This window comes from Aspergillus clavatus, genomic scaffold, assembly GCF_000002715.2.
Source record: "Aspergillus clavatus NRRL 1 1099423829800 genomic scaffold, whole genome shotgun sequence".
In the NCBI taxonomy this organism is placed as follows: Eukaryota; Fungi; Ascomycota; class Eurotiomycetes; order Eurotiales; family Aspergillaceae; genus Aspergillus; species Aspergillus clavatus.
In genome coordinates, this window is record NW_001517099.1 from 1,866,920 (window position 1) to 1,890,315 (window position 23,396).

Consider the following 23,396-nt stretch of genomic DNA (forward strand, 5'->3'; position numbering starts at 1 on the left):
TGTAGGTTGAGCATCATTGTATGATATATATAGCGGTTAAGAAAAACGCAAAACATCCCAACTCATGACATATCTGCAATCTAAATTTCAAAGACATCACGACGGCAAAATCACTTATCGTATATCATCAGACGTGACCCATCAACGGCTAAGAAAGGAATGGGGATCAAACGTTCCCAATGCAAAAGGTTCGTGAGCAGACCCTGGTATCAACCAACCCCTTCAACCCCCACCCCCCGAGGAATAAAAAAAAAAACCAATTATGTTAAGATCCATGCCCGTCGGTTGGGGCTCTTCTTGCGCACAAGATACATTCTGTCTTTCTTGCGATCGTTCACCTTGAGCTCGGTCAGACTGCTCGAGGTCTCGGTAATGAGCTTGCCCTCGCGTAAGCGTCGTGTGTGGGCAAACAGCTCTTCCTGCAAGTCCTCGGAGATCCATTGCTTGATGATCAGGTAATTACCGTCGAGCTGGGAAGGAAGAAGAGTTAGCATTCTCACTGGCCCGGAGGCTACTAGTAGATGGACGAAGGTCTGGTCTTACCTCATCGAAATCCCAAGGCAAGTGATAGGCAACGAGTGTGTCGGTAGAAATGTACTTGCGATGGACCTGGAGGTAACGTTGTTAGAAGGGGGGCTGATGGGTCAAGCACGCGCAGAGACGGTTTCACTCACCTTGATCCAGGTTGTACGTTGATGGTCAAGCTCCTTCTCTTCCTTCTTCTTCTCCTTCTCCTTCTCTTTCTCTTTTTCTTTCTCTTTCTCCTTTTCCTTTTCCTTTTCCTTGTCCTCCTTCTTTTCCTCCTTCTCTTCCTTCTTCTCTTCCTTCTTCTTCTCTTCTTTGGGCGGATTCTTCGTTCGGTTGATAATGGCCTCGATCTCTGCTTCGGTGTAGCCATACTGCATCCGCAGCCGGTTCCTGAACTCGTGGTCCTTTCGCTCCTTCTCCTCTCGCTCAGCGATACGTCGCCGTTCCTGCTCAAGCCTCCACTCATCAATGGCGGCCTGCTTCATGGCCGCCTCCTTCTTCTCTCGCTCCATCTTCGCGAGTAGCTGCCGTGCTTCTTCGTCGCGGATCTCCTTCTTGATACGTTCGCGCTCTTCTTCTTCTTCGATCTTGCGCTGCAGTTCCTTCAGCTTCTCCTCGCGCAACTTTTGCCGGATCTCTTCCTGCTCGGCAGCCTGACGCTCCGCTTCTTCGAATTTCCGTAGCTTGTACCGGAATTCAGCTTGGCGCTGCTCTTCTTCCATCCGTTGCTTCTTCTCGAACCGTTCAAGCCGCCTGAGACGCTCGCTGATCTCATCCTCATACCACTCCTCTTCTTCTTTGACGAGTTGAGGACCTTGGTGAGTGACCTGCTCATGACGCCGATGGGCAAGTTCCCGCTCCAGACGCTCGATCTCAATCTGCTGCTTTAAGAGCTCGAGATCCTGGCGAGCATCGTTTCTCTCAAGCATCCGCTGGTCGATCACCAGCTCGTAATCACGCTGGTGGCGAGGAGAGGCCGAAACCTCTCGCTGAACGGGGACTGCAGCCGGTGGTGCAGCCGGTGGTGCAGCCGGAGCCGCAGCCGGAACCGCAGCTGGAACTGCAGCTGGAGCCTCCTGGCGGCGGGGAGAAGCTGGGCGAGCGACAGGCATCATAGACTGAGGCCGGCGGCTGCGTCGGAGGACTGTTTCATCTTCAGAGTCGATATCAAGTATAGTCATCTCTTCCTGTCTCTGCTTGCGGTTCTTGTTGGCACTCCTGTTGGTGCTCCTATTCCGCGAATCATTCTTGATGTCGACGATGATCGCAGGAGGCGGGGGAGGCGGCAGCTGCTGCAGCTGCTGAGGAGCCTCGTGGCGTCGCCGACCACCGGTTGAAGCGGAGCGATGGACACGGATGTCCTCGTGCAGAACAGGACTGAGAAAGCTTGTGCTGCTGATCTCAGGGTTGAAGCGCTGACGAGATACCGAGCGTCTTCTGACCGAGTGTCTGTGACGGGGAATATCCAGAGAAACGTCCGACTCAGAAAACTCCGACTCCTCTTCGGAAATCCACCGTGCACGACGAGGCATGACGATCACTGCTCAGTCTTTGTGAAGATCTGGAAATGATTTGACTTATTGTATGCGTGATTGTGGATGAGGCTGACAAGGTTGAGAATCGAGTATAGGAGCGGGGTTGGCTAAGCGATCTATACGGGGTATATAAATAGGACAGTGGGGGGCGGGAGGCTGGTTTGGATAACGATGAGGAAATAAGACGAGAAAGAAGAAGGGGAAGAGGAATGTTCAGAACGAAAGAAGATGAAGAATACGGAGAAGAAAAGGATGAAAGAGGATTCAAATCAGAAGATCGCTTGTGGCCAAGATTAAAGACCAGCCACAGCCTCACAGACAGTGGGAGCCACCAGCGGTATCAGACGAGAGTACGGAGTAAAATGAGTGGATGATGACATTCAGCTGAAGTGGGGGAGGAAGCAGGTTTAAGTATCGCAGAGATCATCGCCAACGGTCGGACTCTGCGATGGGAGCCTACTGGTGATTTGTCGACTTTATTTGAGCAGCCTTAGCATTAGAGTAGGTACTATCGGTTGGTATTAAGGCAAGAATGTGTAGCACTGAAAGCGCCTGAGGTTGATATTAATATCCTCGAGATCGACGACCTCTCCCGCATACATACACCAGTCCGCCTCCATCCAAGCATCCCGAGCTGAAACGCCAACTGGCGGCTATGGAAACAATCGAGTAGAACGATCGGCCTACTCTCCTCTCATCCCGAGATACTTCTCTTGAGGCGCTTATACTGACTTGAAATACCAACTTGGATATCTAGATACTATCCCCATTCTCCAGAGGATCCGTCTTTCCCTGGCCCTGATCCAAGGAAACTCGTCGGTTAATCCCGTTGTGACCCAAGAGTCACGATTTGGCTATTTTAAGTACCTCTGCCTTGTGCCGTCTGTAATGTGCACTGTATAGTATACCCACACATCTGACACCAGAGCATGACATGTCCACAACCATATAGGTATCTCACTGTGGTATTGCTAACTGCACGCTCGTGATAGGGAAGAAGTGTCGATGGCTCTGATGATGTTTTGCTGCCCAATTCACATGACGCCACCCACGCAATCATTCAGTGGGCCAGTCTACCTACTCTACTCCATGGAGGGGAGAGATTCGCGGGAGTGGGCCGGCCATTATTTCAAAGGTATACGGAGTAGATACTTCTAGCTTGTATGGACCAGAAGAGGAGCTCCAGGCTCCGGCTTCTCTGCCTTAACTCTCCGTAACTACCTCGCAAGAAATAAACTATGCTGGACACTACGAAACTAGCTCCACCTTCAAGCCTCCCTCGTTTACCCGATTGCTTGTTTCTAGTGGGAGAAGGTATGTGACTACGTCGATCTGGAAATTTTGCTTTCTAGCATCAGGCTGTAACTGCGAGAAATCTCTAGTCTGTAGGAAACAGTGGAGCGACTTTGGTGCCCTACCAAGGCTACAATAGGTGGGATTATACTCGCAGATGGTAGACAACTTGCATCTTGTCGCCCCCGTTTGGTATTAGACGGCTTTTCTTGCTAGCTATAGACGTAACGGACCCAACGTAGGAGTCACCTTCTCAGATTTAGTCCGAAGCCATCCGGACCAGCCAGACGTACTTCGCACTCCTGGGTATCCTCACTAACGTATACATGAACCATGCGACCTGACATTTGTCTGTTTCAAGACATCCATTAGGTTGCAGGGCATGTTGATCTGCTCAACAACCCCGGCATTCTGACATTGTCGAGGTCCCCTGAACGTCATGGACAGTCTTCGCTGGGCTCTCTAATATGCCAAAGGCTCAGGATACCCGGCCGGAGTGTTTGATTCTCTCTTGGAATATCGTGGAAAATTCTTCAACCTTCGCTCGATCATGCCCTTCCCCCGGACTTCAGGATCTGCTCCAGATTCTCACGACTGTTCTTATGCGTCATCTCGAGATAATTCAGTTTCTTCTCCAAGCCCTCGATATCCGTCTTCAACTCGGTGCTCTCGGTCGATAGCCGCTTGTCAACCGTGTTCATTGGGACAGCCACGAACCTATGTGGAACAGTGCAAGGTCAGTCCCATCGTAACCCTTTCCACTTATTCCCGTTGCACGCATCTTAAGCCAGGGGCTGCAAAACTCACATTTTCCCTACACCCTCGTAAATATTAGTGTCCTTGGGCAGGGAGCCGATCTCCTTTGACGTCAACTCAAGGAGACGGATGTTCTTCTGTTTGGCCGTGATCTGTGCCTTGGTGACGCCGATTTGTTGCTGCGAGCTGATGGCGCGAGCTTCGATTTCCTGCAGTAGCTGTAGATGCAATGTAATGTTAGCGAATACTCGGCTACGCTCACGCGCGTCAACGATAGACCGTACTTTCTGCAAAGCTTCGTTGGGGATAGACATTTTGGGGGGATAGCAGCGACGCGGCGGCGTGGAGGGGCGGTTTGGTGAGGGGTAGGATGTTGCGACGTTCAAACGAGAACGATACTGTTGATAGTGGCAATCGACCACAAGGACCCTGTGGACTTTATTATGACTGTCTGAGAATTGTGCAATGTTTTGTTGTTGCTATCATCAAGTTATCTGACAAGCCTTGGTCAGAGGTAGGACTGATGAACTGATAACAGGTCTGGGCTCTGATGTCCGGAGAGCTTACTGAATGGGGCTGTATAGGGCTTAGGGTTCGGGCTCATCTACTTGGAGTTTATCGTTCATTTCGATGCCTTCGACTTTGTACTGGGGATGATCGTGATGATTAAACTCACTAGTAAGTCGTGTATATATATACGCTCGCATGTAACTTCCAGTGTTGTATGGGGGCTCAAGTAATGGAGATGTAAGGCTACGCCGCCATTTTAGTTCTTTATATATATATCAGAGGGAGGCTGTCAAGAACCACCACGATCGTCAAGTATTTGGTCATTGCCCACTACCTCAATTTCCCCCTTCTTCAACAACTGCTGGGATATCGAGACATGAAAGTCTCTTGTTGAATACCATGGGATCGTATCCATATCCCAAATTCCACGACAGTATAGTCGATGAGCGCGACGGTTCTCAACCGCCCATTTGGATAAAATAAACGCGTTCATCTCAGCACACCCTTTCCTCATAAATAGCTGCATATCGCTTATCACTTTATCGGTATTGAATTCTGGAGCCATGCATGATGGAAGCCTGCATAAAGGCTTCACGGAGCCCGACATGTTCCCTGCATATGAGTAGCAAGAGCCTGATAACATGGCAGCATGGAAATCAAATCAGGATACCATAATGATCCACGAGAGCATTGATTTACCCAACAGCTTGCAGCTGTTCAATATATTATTGTAGGTTTTATCTCTGAGCTTGAGCCGAATACACCGAGATCGTACAACTAGGACTCACGGATATGATGTTGCACCAACATCGCGCTGACGACAGGCTCCCGTGCATTAACATAGATCTCCTCTGAAGCATGATAGCCTGGATGAATCTTCCAGAGAATACAGTACAGCGATCACTATTTCAAGATCTGTCAGAAATGTGGTGCATTACTCTAGACAGGTATGTCAACCGTAACCGCTGCGACCTATACTTGAGATCCTTGTAGCTACGACAGCCGATTTCCGGACGATGAATAGGTTGGCAGCAAATCGTTCTGGCCAGAATCAAAACCCGAAAATCCAAAAGACTCGACAAGATGGAATATGCTAGATACTCCAAAACACCGATTACTTGGCTTCTTGACCAAATTTCATTAAAGACATGGCCCATGTGGCAGGGATTGCGGTTGGTTATCGGAAGGCCGTTGCTGTGGCAGGGATGCGGGATGCTGGTGGAGACTGCGCTGGCACAGAATAGCCCGAAGTGATGGAGACAAGACAAGAACCAGCTACATCATCCACGCCTCGCTCTCCATCCGGTCGATCAGTTTCAGAGTCGAGAGAGGAGATTCCGATAGAAAATTCGATTAATTGTTTGGGTGTTTTTCGTCGACTGGTCAGTTCTGTCGCCTAATCCACATCGACGCATTGATACAACAATACTGATTGTTTAGGTCTCATACTTCTAGTGATCTCTTGTTGATAACCCGCTAAATCTATTGCCTGCTTCAACACCAGAATACCTGAAGCGATAGTTGAAGAATTTTCGAAATCTCGTCTCTATCCACTGGCCCAAGCATATTCAATTTTGCGATAAACTCTGGTGGGCGAATTGCAGCCTTGGTCGCCAGAATGAGGGCTCCTTGGTGGATCGCAGCCACATTCTTCGCATCGACCGTCCTATCGATAGAGACACTACCGTTCTCTCCTCCGCAAGCCGCAGAGTCCAGCAGAAGAGCATACGATGTCCTACAGATCTTAAAGCGTGCCGACAACAATTGTCCCTTCGGATACGACCCATGTACGGATCTGGGCCATTCTGAAGTCTGCTGCAGGAGCGGCACCAGATGCTCCAAGGATGCCGCGAACAACATCGCCTGTTGTCCCACCGGTGCCTCCTGTACAGGGAGTCTTACGGGCCCAGCGTCTACAGATACCAGCTTCAGATTCCCCGTAACCGCAACCGCAACACCAACGAAGACTGCGACCGATGGTGCAATCACAGGATCGACGATCACCGGAGCTTGGCCGTTCATCTTTGTCCCTACGACGTTCCCCAACCCAGGCGTTTGCTCGTCATATTGGTCGTTATGTCAGAGCGAGTACTCGCAGTGCACCGCGCACCTCGGGGGCCAGTACGGAGTCACCGTGGCCGGAGGTGGTGCAGGCGTCACGGTCCAGGGGGGCGGCCCGACGGCTGCTGTTTCTGTCTGCTCGAGCTTGAGTCAGGCTGCTTGTCACGGACTCAACCTGGGCTACTGCAGCGCGTATGTTACCGGAGGAGGTGGTCAGAACAATGCTGCTATGCCGGGACGGACCTCCAGTCTTCAGGACTTGGTCTTGGGAATGGTGGTCGGTGTAGCAGGGATGTTTATTTAAGGCCTGAATGGGTTGGTTTTGAATTTGAGCGTCTGGATCGTCTGACCAGACTGCATTTGCCTGAGCTCAGCAAGACACCGCGCGCCCTGACATGACTGGATTTGCGACCATTTTCTTTTATGCTTTGGATGAACCCTGGAATGAATAAATGATGATGCGATATGTACGCTTGTATCTGGTTTTGGCTACTAGTTGTTATTGTGCTTGTATATAAGAGACTACCTAAGGTATCTACTCACATTGATCGAAAAAAAAAAAAGGACCTTGATGTTAGATTTGATGGACTTGGTACGCCACACCGTCCTACCCCAAAGACTCCACATACAAAAAACCGATCTATTCGTCAGGCATCGACGGCATCATTCTTTCCCACCAACGTAACCACTAATTGGTCGATCATAATGAAAGCCCATCGGGCCCGGCCTGAAGACAATGAAGTGAAGCGGTGAAACTCAATGCCTTGGTCATCCCCAGTCAATGCCCAATCACACAGTCATGCCCGAAAGCTGGAATGGGGCCGTCCTTCTAGCAGATAGCAGAATTTCCTATTATCAGAGGCAGTAGATAGCGTCCCCGGCTCGCTCGGGGGATGCGTTGTTCCTACATGTATGACTAGACAGCTGCATGGACTAGACACTGACACAGACTCACAGTACAAGTTGGTAATGTGCCGAAATGCATCTTATGCTAGATTGGGAACAATACGTGTCTAGTAGGTGACCAGCGTTGATGAGACCCAGTTTCGCTGGTTCACGGACCCGAGGCTTGAGACTCGGTATTGAGGGTTACGAGTCTATCTATCTAACCAATATCCATACACTTCGAGGACGCAGTCGCAAACAGTATTCATATATTATTCTTGATCTTCAATGAGTTGAGAGATGGACTACTCGGCAGCCCAAGATTCTGGAATCGGGTAGATGTGTAAATCCTGGGATCTTCGCGGAAGACCGTCTAGACTGGTTGGCTTGCTGGCCACTTGAGTCAGACCATCTGGTGGACAATGACCGAGGAGTGATGCTGTCAGGAACAGAAGCCAAAAAGAGCGGGGGGGATCCCGTGTGAGGGGCAGTGATAATAATAATGAATGAATGATACTAGTACGGAGTACACCGACAGATGACGCCCGCTGATAAGTGCATAGTACTGCAGTACTGTACAAAATAGGGATAACAAAAACAGACAGGGCACGGAGTAGAGCAGAAAATGGAAACTCCCAGCCTCCTCTGATTTTTTGTCTTCCATTCATTGAAGTTGGAGAAACTTCGTAGGTAATAAAACATGCGTCAGCGGTTGTTGGAGTGATTGGTTGTTGTTGTTGATACCAGGAAATCCGGTGGTTGGGTTTGGGATGTGAGGGAGGCTGGGAGGTGTGCTTCTGTCGCAACAGTCAGACTCCCACGAGCCTGCCAGCTCGCTTCCTCCAATTCTCCGTTCTTTTCTCTCTGATGCATTCTTCGACTTTTTTTGATTTTATGCTCACAATAATTCTACATTCCATTCGTTTCGAAAGACCCCCGCAGCCTTTACGGCATCGCATTCTTCTTATCGGTGCTGTCGCTTGTCAAAAGTGTCACCCAGATCGGGTTGTTACACATCGCAAACAGCAGTAATAAACTGGACTACATATCGTCATCGCTTGACAGTCATTCGAAGGAGCGTAGATTCTCCCGCTTCATCATGAAGACATCCCTGTTGCTACAGCCAGCGCTGTCGATGCTGGCTGTCTTCAGTCAACTACGATGTTCGGCTGCCACCTCGCTAGAAGATGAAGAGGCCAGTCTCGAAAAGCGCTGCGCGAACCCTTGTGGCTACTACGGCCAGCTATGCTGCGCATCCAGTCAAACCTGCGGCACCAATGGTAAAGGAGAAGCAGTTTGTTTGGAGTCCGCGGGCGGCAGCGGCAGCGGCAGCAGTGGTAGTTGGGGATACTTCACCACGACCTTTACTGACGCTCAAACGATCACTTCGACATGGAGCAGTTGGATACCAGGCGTCACAGGTTCGCACAGTTGCAGACCTGAGCTTGGCGAAACGGCGTGCGGAGATACCTGCTGCGGTGCAGCATTCGTGTGTGCCAACAATCAGTGCATAGTGGGAAGTTCTTCGATCTGGGCAACAGCTACTGCCCTGCCTCCGGTACGGGGAACCAGTCAGTCAACCGTTACTCAAACCGCGTCTGTGACAACCACCCAGCCCTTTGAAGCGCCAGTGGGTACTGATGGTGCAACTCTGATCGGAGTGGGGGCTGGAGGCGGGGGGCTGAGCGGCGGTGCTATTGCGGGAATCGTTATCGGCGTCATTGCTGGAGTGTTCCTCTTACTACTGCTCTGCGCCTGTATGTGCTGCAAGGGAGCCCTGGACGCCCTGTTCGCCTGCCTTGGTCTTGGGGGTAGAAGGAGGAGAAAGGAGACAACGTATGTCGAGGACCGTTACCATCATCATGCGCATGGCAGCAAGCCACCCGCAGGGCGTACCTGGTTTGGCTCCCGGCCGCCCGCTCCCGAAGGAGGAGGAGGAGGAGGAGGAGAAGAAAAATCGAGATGGGGTAGTCTGGCGACCATTGGCATTGTCCTCGGCGCCATTGCATTGTGTCTGGGATTAAGGAGACACAAAGACCAGGACGAGAAGAGCGATTATACTTACTCCAGCACATATTATTCCGACTACTACACCAGTGCGAGTATGTGCCTAACCTTTTCACATCCCCCGTGCTTTTGACAATCATTGCTAACCAAGCCCTTGCAGGTAGCGAAAGCTCGGACAGGCGAACGAGAGACACAAGACGATCGAGACCATCCCGACGCTCATGATGATGATGATGATGATTTCGATGAAGTATCTGCACGAATCAACGACCTTTCCGACCATGAAACCTCTCTTGATCTGTGAGGGAGCTCTCCATTTCTTCTCTATTTTTTTTTTTTTTTTTTTTTTTTTTTTTTTTGAATATGCATAGATCGGCGCGGGCTTTTGCGAGTTGTGTGTACCATCACGTTTTTCGACTTCTTCTCATGCTTTCTGTTTTGGCATGTTGCCCGATTGGCCATGCATGATGATTATCTGTGGGTGGTTTTACCTTTTATGACTTTGATGGATCAGACGAGAAAAATGATGTAAATATGAGCCACCGGGAAGGATGAAGCGATGAACCAACATGTACCGAAGACATTAAACATGTTCCCCTGATATTTACCTATATAACAATGAGTTGGAAGATAGCACATTGGGCTGAGACCATGCATCGAGACTTCCAAACGCCACAGTGTCGAAGACTTCGCACTTGCAAGAACGTCTGGGCGGTCTCAAAGAAGTGATATATGCTTAGCTAGGTTAGGGATGATCAGGATTAATACTGGATGGACCAATCCCCATAGAGCAAGGGTCTCTGGTCATGCATCTGATGGACCAGGTATCTCGTGCGCCCTTCGATGTAACCTGCAAGTCAGGACTTAATTCAGTCAGAACATAGCAGAGAAGGAATGTGTGTTCCTGACATCAGTCTTTCCTTGGCTCAGTCCCAAGGGAATAGGGTCGAGAATCAGGAATTTTTAAGCAATACTCCAAAGCGAGATACCTATGAGAAGTGAACATATAGTCAGTATCTACTCCATATTATTAAGTAGGTAGATGAAGACACGGAGTAGAGCCAAGATCCATTTGGGCCCCAAGAGTTGTCGTGGTGGAGGCTCCACAACACACAAGGAAGACCCGATCCTTCTGCAGTCTTCACCTTCAACCTAAGCCAACTAAACTTGCGCGCTCCCCGCTCGCCTCCCGTAGCCCGAACTTCCCTCTTCAAATCATCCTCTCTAGATACAAAGTGCGACCTGGTATTATTGCTACATCTTACTCATTTAACTATACCAACACAACTGCTCCTTGAGACACCTGCCCCCACTTCTGACAATCGGTCAGCAGAGATTTTATCCATGAATAACACTCCGAGGTTTCCTGCCTGACAATTTGATCCGAACCTGTCTTCGCGACGACGCCTCGCCTTCCCACTCCTCGTCCTGTTAGTCGCTCAGAACAACCACGCTTAACCGCCTCAGAATTACGAGTCTCCGATAGTTCGCTGGCCCGCCATGCTTCAGACGCAATCTCAACACGTCTTCTCCCATCAGCATCAGTATCCGCAGGCTGATCCTTCCTGGCTGCAACATCAGCAGCAACAGCAACAGCAGCAGCAGCAGCACCATCAAGCCCAGCCCCATCCCCACCAGACTCAACAACAGCATTCTTCGCTGGTAGCCCAACATGCTCAAGTCCAGGCAGCCGCCGCAGCCGCCGCCGCCGCTCAACAACAACATTACAACCGCATAGCCATGGGCGGAAACGGTGGTGGTGCTGGGAACCCGGCGCAAGGAGCCGGTGCTGGAGCTCTCAACGGAGAAGGCGCTTTGTCTGGCGCGGTGTCGGCCATGGATGGCGGGATTAGCGATGAGAACAGGAAAGTGTTCATCTGGGTTGCCGAGTTGCTAGACCCGAACCGCCGGGAGGCTGCCTTGATGGAGCTCAGCAAGAAAAGAGAGCAGGTTCCTGAGTTGGCGCTGGTTATCTGGCATTCTTTTGGTATGTTCTTCCAACTTCTCTACGGGTGACTGCGATATCTTGCCGCTGCCCGAAAGCGGGGGATTCCCGATTTACATTATGTGTACGCGACTAACGTCTTAAATTCCGTCTTCAGGCGTTATGACTGCCTTGCTCCAGGAAATCATCTCCGTCTATCCGCTTTTGAACCCCTCGCAGTTGACCGCTGCAGCGTCGAATCGTGTTTGCAACGCGCTGGCTCTGTTGCAATGTGTTGCCTCTCACAATGAGACTCGTACCCTGTTTCTGAATGGTACGCCCTCGCTCAACATCGTACTTGTCTGACGCCGTGAGAAACCACTAACGAGCATCTCATTTTGTAGCTCACATCCCTCTTTTCCTATACCCCTTCCTCAACACGACTTCGAAATCTCGCCCGTTTGAATACCTTCGTCTTACTTCCCTCGGTGTGATTGGGGCGCTTGTCAAGAATGATTCGTCTGACGTGATCAACTTCCTCTTGACCACTGAAATCATTCCTCTCTGCCTCCGCATCATGGAGACAGGCTCAGAACTCAGCAAAACTGTTGCCATCTTCATTGTACAAAAAATCCTTCTTGATGACATTGGCCTTGCATATATCTGCGCTACATACGAACGCTTCTATGCTGTGGGGACGGTTCTGAGCAACATGGTGACTCAGCTTGTGGAGCAACAGACAGTGAGACTGTTAAAACATGTTGTCCGCTGCTTCCTTCGGTAAGTCCAGATCACTACCCTCTCTGTGTTTCTGCTGCAACAGCTCATGCTAACATGGCATTAGCCTGAGTGATAATAGTAGAGCTCGCGAAGCTCTACGCCAGTGTCTCCCCGAACCCCTTCGCGATGCCACCTTTTCCTCTGTGCTGCGTGACGACGCGGCGACGAAGCGTTGCCTCGCGCAGCTGCTCATCAATCTCTCCGACAATGTTTCTGACGGCGCTCCGGGAGTCACTATGTAAGCGACGAAAAAGTCTCTTTTCACTATTTTAATACGCTTTGGTATTTTTGCCACCTTACGACATGCATGGGACGGGTTCTAGGCGAAGACGGATCACACGGCGCAAATAGTGTTCAAAATACAATTCTACGCATCGAAAACCAGAAAAGCAAAGAAGAGGACAACGATCGACGAGACCATGGGTTTGATTCAAGGAAAAGCTTCTTTTTTCTTTTCTCCTTTCTTCCTTATTATCTGAGTCTTTTTCATTTCGGAAATTTGGTGCTTCAGGGATCTTCTGTGTCGAGTGTACCAACGCTGTGTTTTTTTTTTTTTTTTTTCTTCTTCTTCTTCTTTTCCATATGTTTTACTGTTTCTACCTTTTTGTATGGGTTGTCTCATATCTCTCTTTCCTCCCCTGATCTTCTGTTGCAATGGCACAAGGCTGTACGGTGGCGTGGATATGGTTGGTGCTGTTATTTTTGCGCATTTCCCTTGCCTTTCATGAATTATTCACAATTCGTATACCATTGAGATAGACCACTCTTTCCAGCAAGAGATACCAATATATAAGTTTTTGTTTTGATTGATGGCCTGCGGTGTACATGGATTTTAGGACAATCGATGCTGTCATGGAGATTACTTCATATTCTTTCGTCAATGAATAAGGCTGCAAATACCTCATTTCACTTTTCCGGATTGAATATCAGAAATCGAATCTCGAGCAATAATGCTCTTCATCATCTTCGAATATAATCCTTTACAACCTGGACGGGTGTCATTTGGCGATGGTCAGCCTTATCGGGGGTAAATTGGATGAAATCACCTGACAGCGTCTCCGATCTCGACGCGCGCCTCCTCTGAGCTCATCACCATCTCGCGCCCTGGAAAAACTTCCGCCGCCCTTCCATTATTCAGTCAAGACATTACAACACCGCGTGCTTCGACTTTATACGATTTCGTCCTATAGTAGTTATCCCCCCTTTACAGATCATATTAAAAACTCGCGTCAATCAAGAATATTTACCACACGATCTCGCATTTTCGATTCTCGTCGGCGCCGCGGCGCTTTTGATGGTCTCGAACCGCCGCCATGGTATCGCGAAAGCGCACCCGCTCCGAAGCGGACGCTGCCCCAGAGCAGCCAGCTGAGGAGCATGGCTTGCTGAAGCGTCTCCGAGATTGCTGGGAGTTTGCGTGTCTCATGCAGTTCATTACGATTTTTGGCCATCTTATGAAGATTGATGAGGACTTTGGTATTGAGGTGAGTGTCACCCTCTCCTCTGCGATCCTGCGCGAATCGTTGTAGCGCGAGTCGGACTTTGATGTTGTCGCTGGTGCCAATGGAACTAATGCTGGTCTTCTGCTTTCTTCTAGGACTTGGAAACTGAATGTCTGAAACCGGAGCCTTCGCAGAAGCTCATGGAGATTGGACTTTGTCTGCTCAAATGGGTTTCGTCGCATCGGGGACTCACGTATGTGGATAATTTATCATGTATCTGATCCTGCTTGATCTGACAGGATGCCCCCATTATAGGTTCGATAACTTTGATGAATACACGCGACGGCAATACAACGCCAAAGCCCCTCATCTGCCCAACCCCTTCGGCTACGATGAAGCTCCAAACAAATTTTCAGAATTCGACGTTTTCTTGAAGCTTCGTGTGCTTCATCAACTCACCCTGTGGACTTTCTGGAACCCCGATCGCATCCGCGAGAAGATGCCGCAACAAAAAGAAAGTGAACAAACCGAATGGGTGAGTGTTCTGCGTCTGCGATAGCTGTTCGCTTCGATTTCCTACTGGATGGCTGACATATCGAAGCGCATCGAAGAAGTAGGTTACGATCGCGAGGGCCGCTACTATTACGTCCTAGACGATAATCGACTGTACCGTCGCACCGACCCTGATATTCCTCCCTCAAAGCCTGCCAAAGCGAAACCCAAGAGCCGGAGTGCCAGAGCCGCGCGAGCTTCCAAGCGACGAAAAGTCTCCACCGCGGCTGCCGCCGAAGAGTCCGATGGCGAGAATGATAAAGCCAACGACGATATCGCGAACGATCCCTTCAAGGCAATGAAGTGGGAATGCATTGCAGTTACACTCACAGATTACCAGAAGTTTTTAGATCCGATTCGGAAGACGAAAGATGCTGATGAAAAGATCCTGCGGGACACGATCGTGGAGAAAGTACTGCCAGTGATTGAGAAGGAGGAAGAAGCTCTGGAGCGGAAGAGAGCCAAGCGGGAAAAAGAGCTTTTCAACTTGCAGTTGCTTGCAGGTGCCAAACGTTCAGGCCGACTTGCCCAGAAGGCTGAAAGAGAGCGACAAGAACGAGAAGCCGCGGAAGCAGCACGGAAGCATGAGATTGATCTGGCCGAGGCACACAAGGAAGAGGCGCGATTGAAAAAGATGGAGGAGGAAAGGCGCACTCGAATGATGACACGTGAACAACGTATCAAAGACCGTGAACGCAAGCGTCTGCTGCACGAAGCCGAGTTGGAGAGAATCGCAAAGGAGCAAGAGAAACTTGAAAGGGGCGAAAGTCGTGCGTCCGAAAGACATCTCAAAGCCGAATTGGAGAAGCAGAGAAAGAATCTGGAAGAGCTCCAAGCAGAAGACCAGTGGATCTTCGACTGTTCCGGCTGTGGTGTACATGGAGAGAATCTGGTATGGTTTGGCCGTGGTGATCGGCAGATTTGAGACCGATATATGCTAACGATGGGACAGGACGATGGTTCGCATAGTGTCGCTTGTGAGAAGTGTAATGTGTGGCAACATAGCAAATGCTTGGGTATCTCACAGGAGGCTGCTGAGCGTGATGACTTCCACTTTGTCTGTCAAGACTGCAAGCGACGGGAAGAAGAATCCAAGTTTCCCAAGCTTCCACCTTTAAAATTCCGGCTCGGCTCTTCGCCAATTCAAGATCACAAAGCAAGCGATATCGTGGATACTGGATCCTCCATGCCTTCAACAGAGACCGGCCCCGCTACGTCGGTTACACAGATGGGCTCGCCGTCGAAGCCACCAAGGAAGCCTTCCACTCACGAACCGTCAGTTCCAGTCAGCCCTTCTCGACCTCCTTCCTCTCCTTTGAAAGGCATAAACGGATCAACTCTGCCTTCGCGAGAGCTTCCTCCCAAGCTACCTCCCCTCTCACAAGCAACCAATCTTCCTCCCATCAGCCGAGGCTTTCCTAATGGCGGCTCGTCGCACTCGAGACGACCATCATCTTCCCACTCCGCTCAGAGCACAACCCTTTCTTCTCCGATCCGTAATCGACCTTCAATGTCCCCCACGCAAGGCAACCATGATGTTGGTCCTCTTGCTGGATTCCCATCTACAGCCCCCTCCGATGGCTCTGCTCCCTGGACACCCTATGGACAGCATCAAGCTTCGCGGCCAGACGCTGGTGCCCATGCCTCCTTCTCTTCCATCCCCAGTGGTCGGCCATCATTCTCAGCCGCAACTCCCGGTGGCAGTAGATCCTCGCCTCCGCAGAGTTCACATGGTGTACCATTCTCTGGAATCAGCCCAACCAAACAGTCACCTCGACCGATGACTTCGGGAAGTATTGCTGGAGCCCCTGTTCTTCCGCCGATTCAGAGACTCGAACCGAGCCCGAAATTGATGGGTAGAAGCTCGCCCGATGCTCCGATTCCGCCCCCGGTGAAATGCATGACTCCGGAACAGGAGGAGCGCCGACAAAGGGAGCATGCGATGATGATTCAGAATCAATCGCATGCCTTTTCCAACGGCCAGCATTCTGCGATGTCGTCACCATCACTGAATCGTATACCACCACTCGGTCCATCCGCTCTGAGTCGAAATATTGGACCACAGTCGTCGACTGCTCGTACAGATCAGAAAACGAATGGCAACTAGAAGTGCGGGTATGTATTTACCGTCAACTGATGGTCTAAACGCATGTAAAAAAAGGAGAAAAAGAAAAAGAAATTTGATTTTCCCTACAGCTGATGGCATTGCCTCGGGCGTGCATATTCCTGCTACTTGAACGGAACATTGATCTTGTCGTTCCCGAACCCGAAGATGAGGAAGACATCATTCTATTCATGGCAATCGGAGTTTAAAATAGGGTGTTGGATTATGAAGGTCTACTACTAGGCGGAATTGGCTTTATTTTCGTGATTTACATATCTCATACGCCCGGAAGTCTTACCCCCAGCAAATGAAGTTGTCGCACCGTCCGAGAACAGACATGTCATATCCATCGTCGACGAACTATCTGCGGACCGTCAAGCATAGTTCACGAGGTTAATTGAACGTCAGAGGAAGCTGGAAGCTTGGGGTACTACGTGTTATTGTTCATTCCATTTCCGAAAGTATTTTATGGCTGGCGAAGGTTAGATGAGACTTTGTCTTGCCAGTTTGCACGCCTATGGATTCTCTGTCTATCCCGTGCTGGATACATCGGTCTTCATATCATCAGTGCATACATACATGGACTTGTCTTGGGTGTCTTTGGGCGGATGTTTTGCCTTTTCAGTTTGCATCATTGGGGTTCTACAGGATCGCAAAATACGGCGTTGCGCAGGAGTGGTCATGTTTCTAGAGGCTTGATGATGTCGGAACTGGTTTTCTTCTCTCTCTCTCTCCCTCATCTGTTTCCAAATGTTTTTAGGGGTGTTTGAATAGATATGGATGTTGCTCCAACGATAGGAATGAACTTGCCCGTACCGAGCTAGTTTTTCTTCATCTTTCGCTGCTTGTATGCTTGTATGCTTGTATGCTTGTATGCCTGCTGCCTGACTCCCTGAGGCCTCCGCGAATACCATCTGCCATCCCCAGCCTGCAAAGTGCAAACCCTCAGAAAAGACCGAATGAATCCGAGAATCCCCCCCAATCGGGCCAGCTGCATGGCACAACAATACTCATCTCAAAGACAATCAACCAAATCACAAAAACCCCCAAAGGAGGAACTCCCTTCACCTAACCCACAATAGTCTTCAACTATGACCTTGTTATGCGGTATGATAACCTTCCCCCCCTCTCCCCCCAATTCTCCACCTTGCATAGGTATATACCAGTCAACTATGGGACAAGGCCAACCCCAATCCCTGGGACAGGAGTGCATGTATGTATGCAGGCTGAACAATAGCAAACAAATCCACCGGGGCCTGTACTCCGTCTATCATGGAACGACGGAAAGCTATAGCACAGCTCAGCCTGTGTGGACCGTGGAGATGAAGAAACCAGGCCCCAGGAGCAATATGCAGCCCGCAGGTGTGGGAAGCGAAGCTTTGGGGTAAGGTCCTGATTGCTGAGTTTTGAATCGGTCTGCAGCGTTTATCCTGGGATAGGATCATGAGAGTCAGGGGTGGCGTTGATGTCGGTGCCGGTGTCTGCTTTTTCTTGTATCATGTATGTCTGCGTATCTGTCGGGTCGGGTGGGAATGCATGGGTGATCCCGTCTACTCCGTATGTACGGTGCACCATCGAGCACAAAGTACGAAGCATGATATTCTCTTTTCCACCGTAACATTGGGTTAAAAAAAAGAGTGAGTGCGAGATTAGGATATATTACAGAAACTGGGTACTCAATCTAGTCGACAACCTACTAGTAGTATCATTATACATAGATTCTGGGCAGGGTTGCCAGAACTTGCAGACTTGCAGGTCGAGTCGCTGGACCTGGACGCATAGACTATAAATGACCCACTATCGATGATGGACGGTTGAGTGTTGACAGTTGACACGTCCCCCGTTTCAGTCAATAAATACTATTGATCCTGATGTGGAGATTGGGGATTGCTACGAGGTAAGTACAGAGTAGGTACTAAGGACTTAGTAAATCCACTTCCAACCACCAAATCTGCATGTATAGTTCTGCATGTGCCTGGCCACTGGCCAGTACTGCGCGCCTTCTCCTGACTCTCTCCTGAGTCTCTCCTTAGTTGTAGTTGCGTTGCTTTAATCGGGGGGAGGGGTAGGGGGGTGGGGGGTTTGCCTAGACCTTTTCGACGGGGGTTGCGGAAACCAAAGCCGGCGGTTCTTGTGGAAATTGGGAAATGAAAGTCAATCAATCAAACTGCTGTTAGATAGTTGATGCCCCGTGGATAGCTCCTGTTTAGTCGGGCGTTTGGCAACGGCACACACGGGATAATATTGGGATGCCGCCGGGGGTGGGGGGGGAAGGGGAGGGAAGTTGAGATGCCAGCGGTTTTAGTATGGTACTTTTGTTCTAGGTTGACTTTTTGGAGGTGGGGACGATTCGCATTTTTTCAGCTTCTCGATAGTCGTCGCGTATATTCTTTTCGCATACGGGAGAGCTAAGAATACCTAGGAGTGCTGTCGATGTTTGTAAGATGCGCCGTCAAACGGGAGTACAATTGCTAACACTGCAAGATGTAAGGGAAGAGTGTAACCCTCACGTGATGAAGAAGGGGTATTGTAGTCCTGAATAATGGCACCTAGTACGGAGTACTTAATATCGATCCATATCCATATAATAGCTATCTAGACTTCCTCCTGCACATGCGTCTAGCTCCATGACTAATGTATGTATTGGCCGCTTCGTTCCCACTGACCACCGCTAAATCACTGAAGAATTCCAAATCATTTGCTTGGTAATCGAGATGTCCCAAATGTGACGTCGGCTGTCGGGTGTATTTAGTCGATACAAGCGCGAGCCTTGGGGACCTTCGTATCGCTGACGAGGTGAAATTGGAGTCGGTTAGAGGATTAGATTAGCGAGACAATTTGCAATTCGCCGTCAGGAACTGAAAAGATGGTGATAGCCAGTTGTCTAAGCGAGACTATTCAAGCACACAATACATGTAGTTAGTAGACCGATAGTCGAATGTGGTAAGGATATAAGATGAAGACCAGCCTTTACTAACCACGGCAAAGCGACGGCTTTAAGGAGAGTGGAGAGTATAGACATCAGAAGCACTAAACATCTGAGGCACTAAAGTAGTCCACAACTGCGTGTAATGACCATTGACCGCATTGGCGAATGTCCATGCGCGACAGTACTTGTGTATTGTTGGAAAACATGGTATGACACTCTTGAGTCATTTGGATGATAGACAGGATCTTGGTGCATCACACCGCGCAATACAGAGTACATAGATACTGTTGAGTGCTTGAGTGGTGAGTGTTGGCCTCTGCATCTACTACTGAAGCATGGCTGCCAGACTGCCAGCATATTATAATCTTAGTCCATTCAACACCATACTCAGTGACCTACAGTCTCCAGGTGATATACATTCATACCATGAATCATGATACCACTCAGAAAGCACTAAAAAGACACGGTCCAGGCCAAGAGTCCCCAAGTGGGGTCGCAGATCGATTTCACTAGGGTGTAGCTAATGGGACTTGAGGCCTGGCCTGGGGGCGGCCTGGGGGCAACCTGGCAGGATTTCAATCTACTCTTACATTATTACATAGTACGATCTCGACCCAGATAGTGTAGTAGGCCTAATCCTATAGATCACAGATTGACGGCTGATGCCATCACATCATTCACTCTAAGGAGATGATCATTAAGGTTGGCGGAAACCGCAGTAGACATTGTTGCACCTGCGATGCTCATTCTGGTATTTTCCAAGTAGGCAAGGGCCACGATCAACGATTAGACGGAGCGTCGGAGAAGTTCGAAGTTCGAACCAGCTTTTCCCAACGTTATCTCCACCCAGGTCCACTCTTTCGCCCACTTTTGACATTTAAAGGCTGTGGAGCCAATTCTATCCGTCCAGTCGATGCGGTTGTTCGGAGCCAAACCCAAAGGCTAAAAAGTGCTTTCCCACTTTCCAGACCCGCCGATCTCGGACAGTTGGGTGAGAATGTCTAGGACAGTAGGACTCTAGATTCTAGAACCGGAGTTTGGTCAGTTATCTGTCACTTTACTCACTACTCAGTACTCACTAGTCACTAGACTGACTAGAGGCGGTTGTAACTTGTAAGATTGTTCAGTAATTACAGGCTAACTACTAGTTACCACCCCCCCCCCCCCTGTACCTCCAACTCAAGGACCCAACTTTGAGCAAGCTGTTAGGCAACCCCATTCAGGCATTAGGTACCTATCTACCTAGTACCTACTACTACTGCCTCACCGTTGGAAGGTACACTGTAGCCTATACAGTCTACGTGCACAAAAAAAAAAAAAAAAACTCAGACTGTGTAGGACTGAGTCGACTGACAGAATTGACATATTTTTAAGAAAACTCCCTCATAAACCTTAAAGCACTCGATCTCCGAGTAAGGCCAGCCGCAGACCTCCGTATAACAAAACAAGAAAAAGCTTGTAAAGTTTTATTTTATTTTATTTCCACCCCCCCTCTACGGAGTACGCTCCAGTCTTGAAATCATGAATAGATATTGTAACTTCGGCGTGGCTGTCAGCAATCGCCCCGTCCCAAGACACACATGCGATATGCACAGTACATCATGACGATTCTCCCAGCCCAGTCCCCAGGGGGAAAGGAACCTGGGAGTGGGAGAGTCCATCTGTGCCGCAGAAATCCTTGAGCTATAGAATCATGGTGGTATATACATCCGTGCTTTTTAAGGGTAACAATTAACATGGGTCTGGTTTCCTTGAGCGATCTGGTGTCCCCCATGTATCACCGATTACCGCTAACATGGTATTGGTACTACGACTGAAGGGGAGGGGGGGGGGGGGGGGAAGAGGGGGCCTCACCTGACTTGGACTGGACTGGGATGGACATTGGAGAGACGAGATGAGATAAGCGGGACGTCAGGCAGAGCACTGCACTCTAATCCAGACTGGAGTTCTGATGATTGCCATGCATTTGGGAATAGGCTCAAGCTTTCTGCATGATTTGTTGGGCATTTTCCCGCCAAAACCTAATTCTCGCTGTATCGGACTATACCGATGGAAGGAAATACCACCTAATATCTACCTACGTAGTAGGGAGTATATCTACCAAACCACTTACTGTGTAGGTCTAGAAGCGAAGGGACGTAAAAATGAAAGCATCCATACCTACAGTAGATACTCAGGTAATTACTACCCAATTACTCAATATTTCGAAACTATAATCTATGTATCTATCTACCCTCGCTATAACTTGCCCCGAGGCCCCCGACGCCAAGCGAGTCGGGACTCCCTCTTCGGGTAGGCCTGGAGACTGGAAATCACTCACTAGTTAGGTCTACCACAGTAAGCACCCTGAGAGTTGAGTGAGTGGAATCGATAACCGGTCAGCAGCCAATGGCGGACTGGCCCGGTGAGAATTATGCTGCTCCTGCATATACGTAGTACTGGGACCAATAATGGAGTAACGGGCAGGGATCTATCGACTTCTCTTCAACCCCCCGTAACCGGCGCCGTATACTCAGACCCTTCTAAAGAAAGGTGCGCTGGGATCTAGATAGTACGCCCTTGACACGGCTGTCTTGTCCCTTATCAGCCGTGCTTACCAAGAGGTCGTGATACCTTGTTACGACTTAGTGCGATGGGAGACTGTTCGAACTGATCGAATCGTGGTTCAGGCGGCAACATTCAGCTGCTTCTGGAGTAAAAAAAGGTGCATCCCTGAGCCGCCTCGATATTGAGGCTGCTCCTAGTGATGACCTTCGGTGAGAGTACGGTCGTGTGTAAAAGTCGATGTATTCCACGTATTTTTGCCGAAACCCTTTTACACGAGAACTCAGGATGTGATGATCTTACACAGTACTACGATGGGTCCCACGCGGGAGGATCACTATAGCATATCAGCAAGGGCAAGACACGCCACCAGAAGACTGAGGGTAGGAGCCTAGGACTAGCTGTGAATGGTGGAGTCTTACGACTGGCCCGAGCAAAGAGCGGGGAAATATACCTTTGGGCTTTCCATGACTTCTGTACGACCATTCTGAAGCCGTTGACTCGAGGTGAATAGGAACCACTCGAGCTCTCTCGTTTGCCTCGCAGATCAATAACACATTTCCATGCCGGCGTAACCAGTCAGGGAATCATCTATGCACAATCACATCGCGTTGGCACAACAATCGCTCGGAAATTCGCCTCAGCTTGCAGGTCATGTCGCCAGGTATCGCCAATCATAGCGCTTGAGCACGATGTTGGTTACTCAAGCACCCGCAGCTCCTTCTCAGATTGTCCTCCTTCTCGCGATTCACCGGCCTCGTGGCATGTAGCTCGAAACTCAAATTCGAAGTGTACATTGGCGTCCTGGCTATTGTTGTGTTGGTGATTCGCAATTCCCGTGTTCTCGAAGGCCACGTTTTGGCTGATCTTAGCAACTCTGCACCTTATTTCCAAGCCGACCGTGAATGAGGGAGTTGGCCAACATGATTTTGCTCGGCGATACTTCTGCCATGAGGCCGACGGGGCCATGGAACCAGAGCCCACAAAGAACTTAGTCTCGAAAGATACTTTCTTCTATCCTCACCCGCGATACGGTTGACATATGCTGATTAGACGCAAAGTTCAGCTAGAAGCCATGTAGATACAATCATGTGATGGCTAGTCCTAAAACGATTCGTGGTGCGCATCATGTGGTACTGGTCAACCCACTTGGTGTCCCATCTTTCAGCCTTTCAGTTTGCCATATCGAGCCGCCATAATGGTATTGGACTGAGGTCCCCTCGAAGATAGCAGTTGACATATCTCCATAGTCCATACCCCTCATTGAAGATCCCTGCTGGGTCATGAATCATGTTAGTAGTGAATGGGGGCCTTTAGCAGCTTTGCTAGACTAGTCTCCAGATTCCATTGTGCTGATACTCAGAAAGATAGCATCGGGGTTCGGGGACCAAAACTTCGAGACCAGGGAGCGGCCCTTCTGATAAGATAGTTTGATGCTTCCATGTGCTGTCCATTCCTGATTAGAGTCATCTCGTGTATCGTGGTCAAATCCGTCGCCCTCGGTCGAGTGATTGACCTCCGGAGACTTTGACGGACACTTTTCTAA

The 23,396-nt window shown here is 49.6% G+C and overlaps 7 protein-coding genes across 7 annotated transcripts in view, besides 14 other annotated features; 4 read left to right on the top strand and 3 right to left on the bottom strand.

Moving 5' to 3' along the window:
• Positions 1 to 260: 260 nt before the first annotated feature.
• Positions 261 to 2,060, bottom strand: ACLA_051340 (uncharacterized protein; the record flags this gene model as incomplete). The annotated part of the gene is made up of 3 exons (XM_001272087.1): positions 261 to 470; positions 544 to 609; positions 675 to 2,060. The coding sequence occupies 3 exons, from the start codon at positions 2,058 to 2,060 to the stop codon at positions 261 to 263; spliced, it is 1,662 nt and encodes a 553-aa protein (XP_001272088.1).
• Positions 715 to 789: a microsatellite.
• Positions 715 to 839: a microsatellite.
• Positions 715 to 840: a microsatellite.
• Positions 1,530 to 1,561: a microsatellite.
• Positions 1,555 to 1,594: a microsatellite.
• Positions 1,995 to 2,026: a microsatellite.
• Positions 2,061 to 3,904: 1,844 nt separating the features above from the next.
• ACLA_051350 (putative prefoldin subunit 1) lies at positions 3,905 to 4,426 on the bottom strand (the record flags this gene model as incomplete). Its single annotated transcript, XM_001272088.1, has 3 exons — positions 3,905 to 4,073; positions 4,164 to 4,330; positions 4,397 to 4,426. 3 exons carry the CDS (start codon positions 4,424 to 4,426, stop codon positions 3,905 to 3,907), a joined length of 366 nt encoding a protein of 121 aa, XP_001272089.1.
• Positions 4,427 to 6,240: 1,814 nt separating this feature from the next.
• ACLA_051360 (uncharacterized protein) lies at positions 6,241 to 6,987 on the top strand (the record flags this gene model as incomplete). Its single annotated transcript, XM_001272089.1, has 1 exon — positions 6,241 to 6,987. One exon carries the CDS (start codon positions 6,241 to 6,243, stop codon positions 6,985 to 6,987), a length of 747 nt encoding a protein of 248 aa, XP_001272090.1.
• A 1,680-nt stretch (positions 6,988 to 8,667) lies between these two features.
• On the top strand, positions 8,668 to 10,107 carry ACLA_051370 (uncharacterized protein; the record flags this gene model as incomplete). Its single annotated transcript, XM_001272090.1, has 3 exons — positions 8,668 to 9,670; positions 9,736 to 9,792; positions 9,947 to 10,107. 3 exons carry the CDS (start codon positions 8,668 to 8,670, stop codon positions 10,105 to 10,107), a joined length of 1,221 nt encoding a protein of 406 aa, XP_001272091.1.
• Positions 9,495 to 9,520: a microsatellite.
• Positions 9,797 to 9,816: a microsatellite.
• Positions 9,892 to 9,934: a microsatellite.
• Positions 9,903 to 9,933: a microsatellite.
• A 968-nt stretch (positions 10,108 to 11,075) lies between the features above and the next one.
• ACLA_051380 (Rcd1-like cell differentiation family protein) lies at positions 11,076 to 12,630 on the top strand (the record flags this gene model as incomplete). Its single annotated transcript, XM_001272091.1, has 5 exons — positions 11,076 to 11,562; positions 11,678 to 11,833; positions 11,904 to 12,279; positions 12,344 to 12,517; positions 12,603 to 12,630. 5 exons carry the CDS (start codon positions 11,076 to 11,078, stop codon positions 12,628 to 12,630), a joined length of 1,221 nt encoding a protein of 406 aa, XP_001272092.1.
• Positions 11,147 to 11,185: a microsatellite.
• A 192-nt stretch (positions 12,631 to 12,822) lies between the features above and the next one.
• Positions 12,823 to 12,857: a microsatellite.
• Positions 12,858 to 13,592: 735 nt separating this feature from the next.
• ACLA_051390 (putative PHD finger domain protein) lies at positions 13,593 to 16,380 on the top strand (the record flags this gene model as incomplete). The annotated part of the gene is made up of 5 exons (XM_001272092.1): positions 13,593 to 13,763; positions 13,877 to 13,974; positions 14,037 to 14,256; positions 14,323 to 15,165; positions 15,226 to 16,380. 5 exons carry the CDS (start codon positions 13,593 to 13,595, stop codon positions 16,378 to 16,380), a joined length of 2,487 nt encoding a protein of 828 aa, XP_001272093.1.
• Positions 16,381 to 17,219: 839 nt separating this feature from the next.
• Positions 17,220 to 17,253: a microsatellite.
• Positions 17,254 to 21,124: 3,871 nt separating this feature from the next.
• Positions 21,125 to 21,154: a microsatellite.
• A 2,026-nt stretch (positions 21,155 to 23,180) lies between these two features.
• Positions 23,181 to 23,396, bottom strand: part of ACLA_051400 (uncharacterized protein) — a gene marked incomplete at both ends in the record, with an annotated part of 511 nt that continues 295 nt past the window's right edge. Inside the window, one exon of the mRNA XM_001272093.1 lies at positions 23,181 to 23,392. Coding sequence (XP_001272094.1) covers positions 23,181 to 23,392 — 212 coding nt within the window. The remainder of the gene's footprint in view (positions 23,393 to 23,396) is intronic.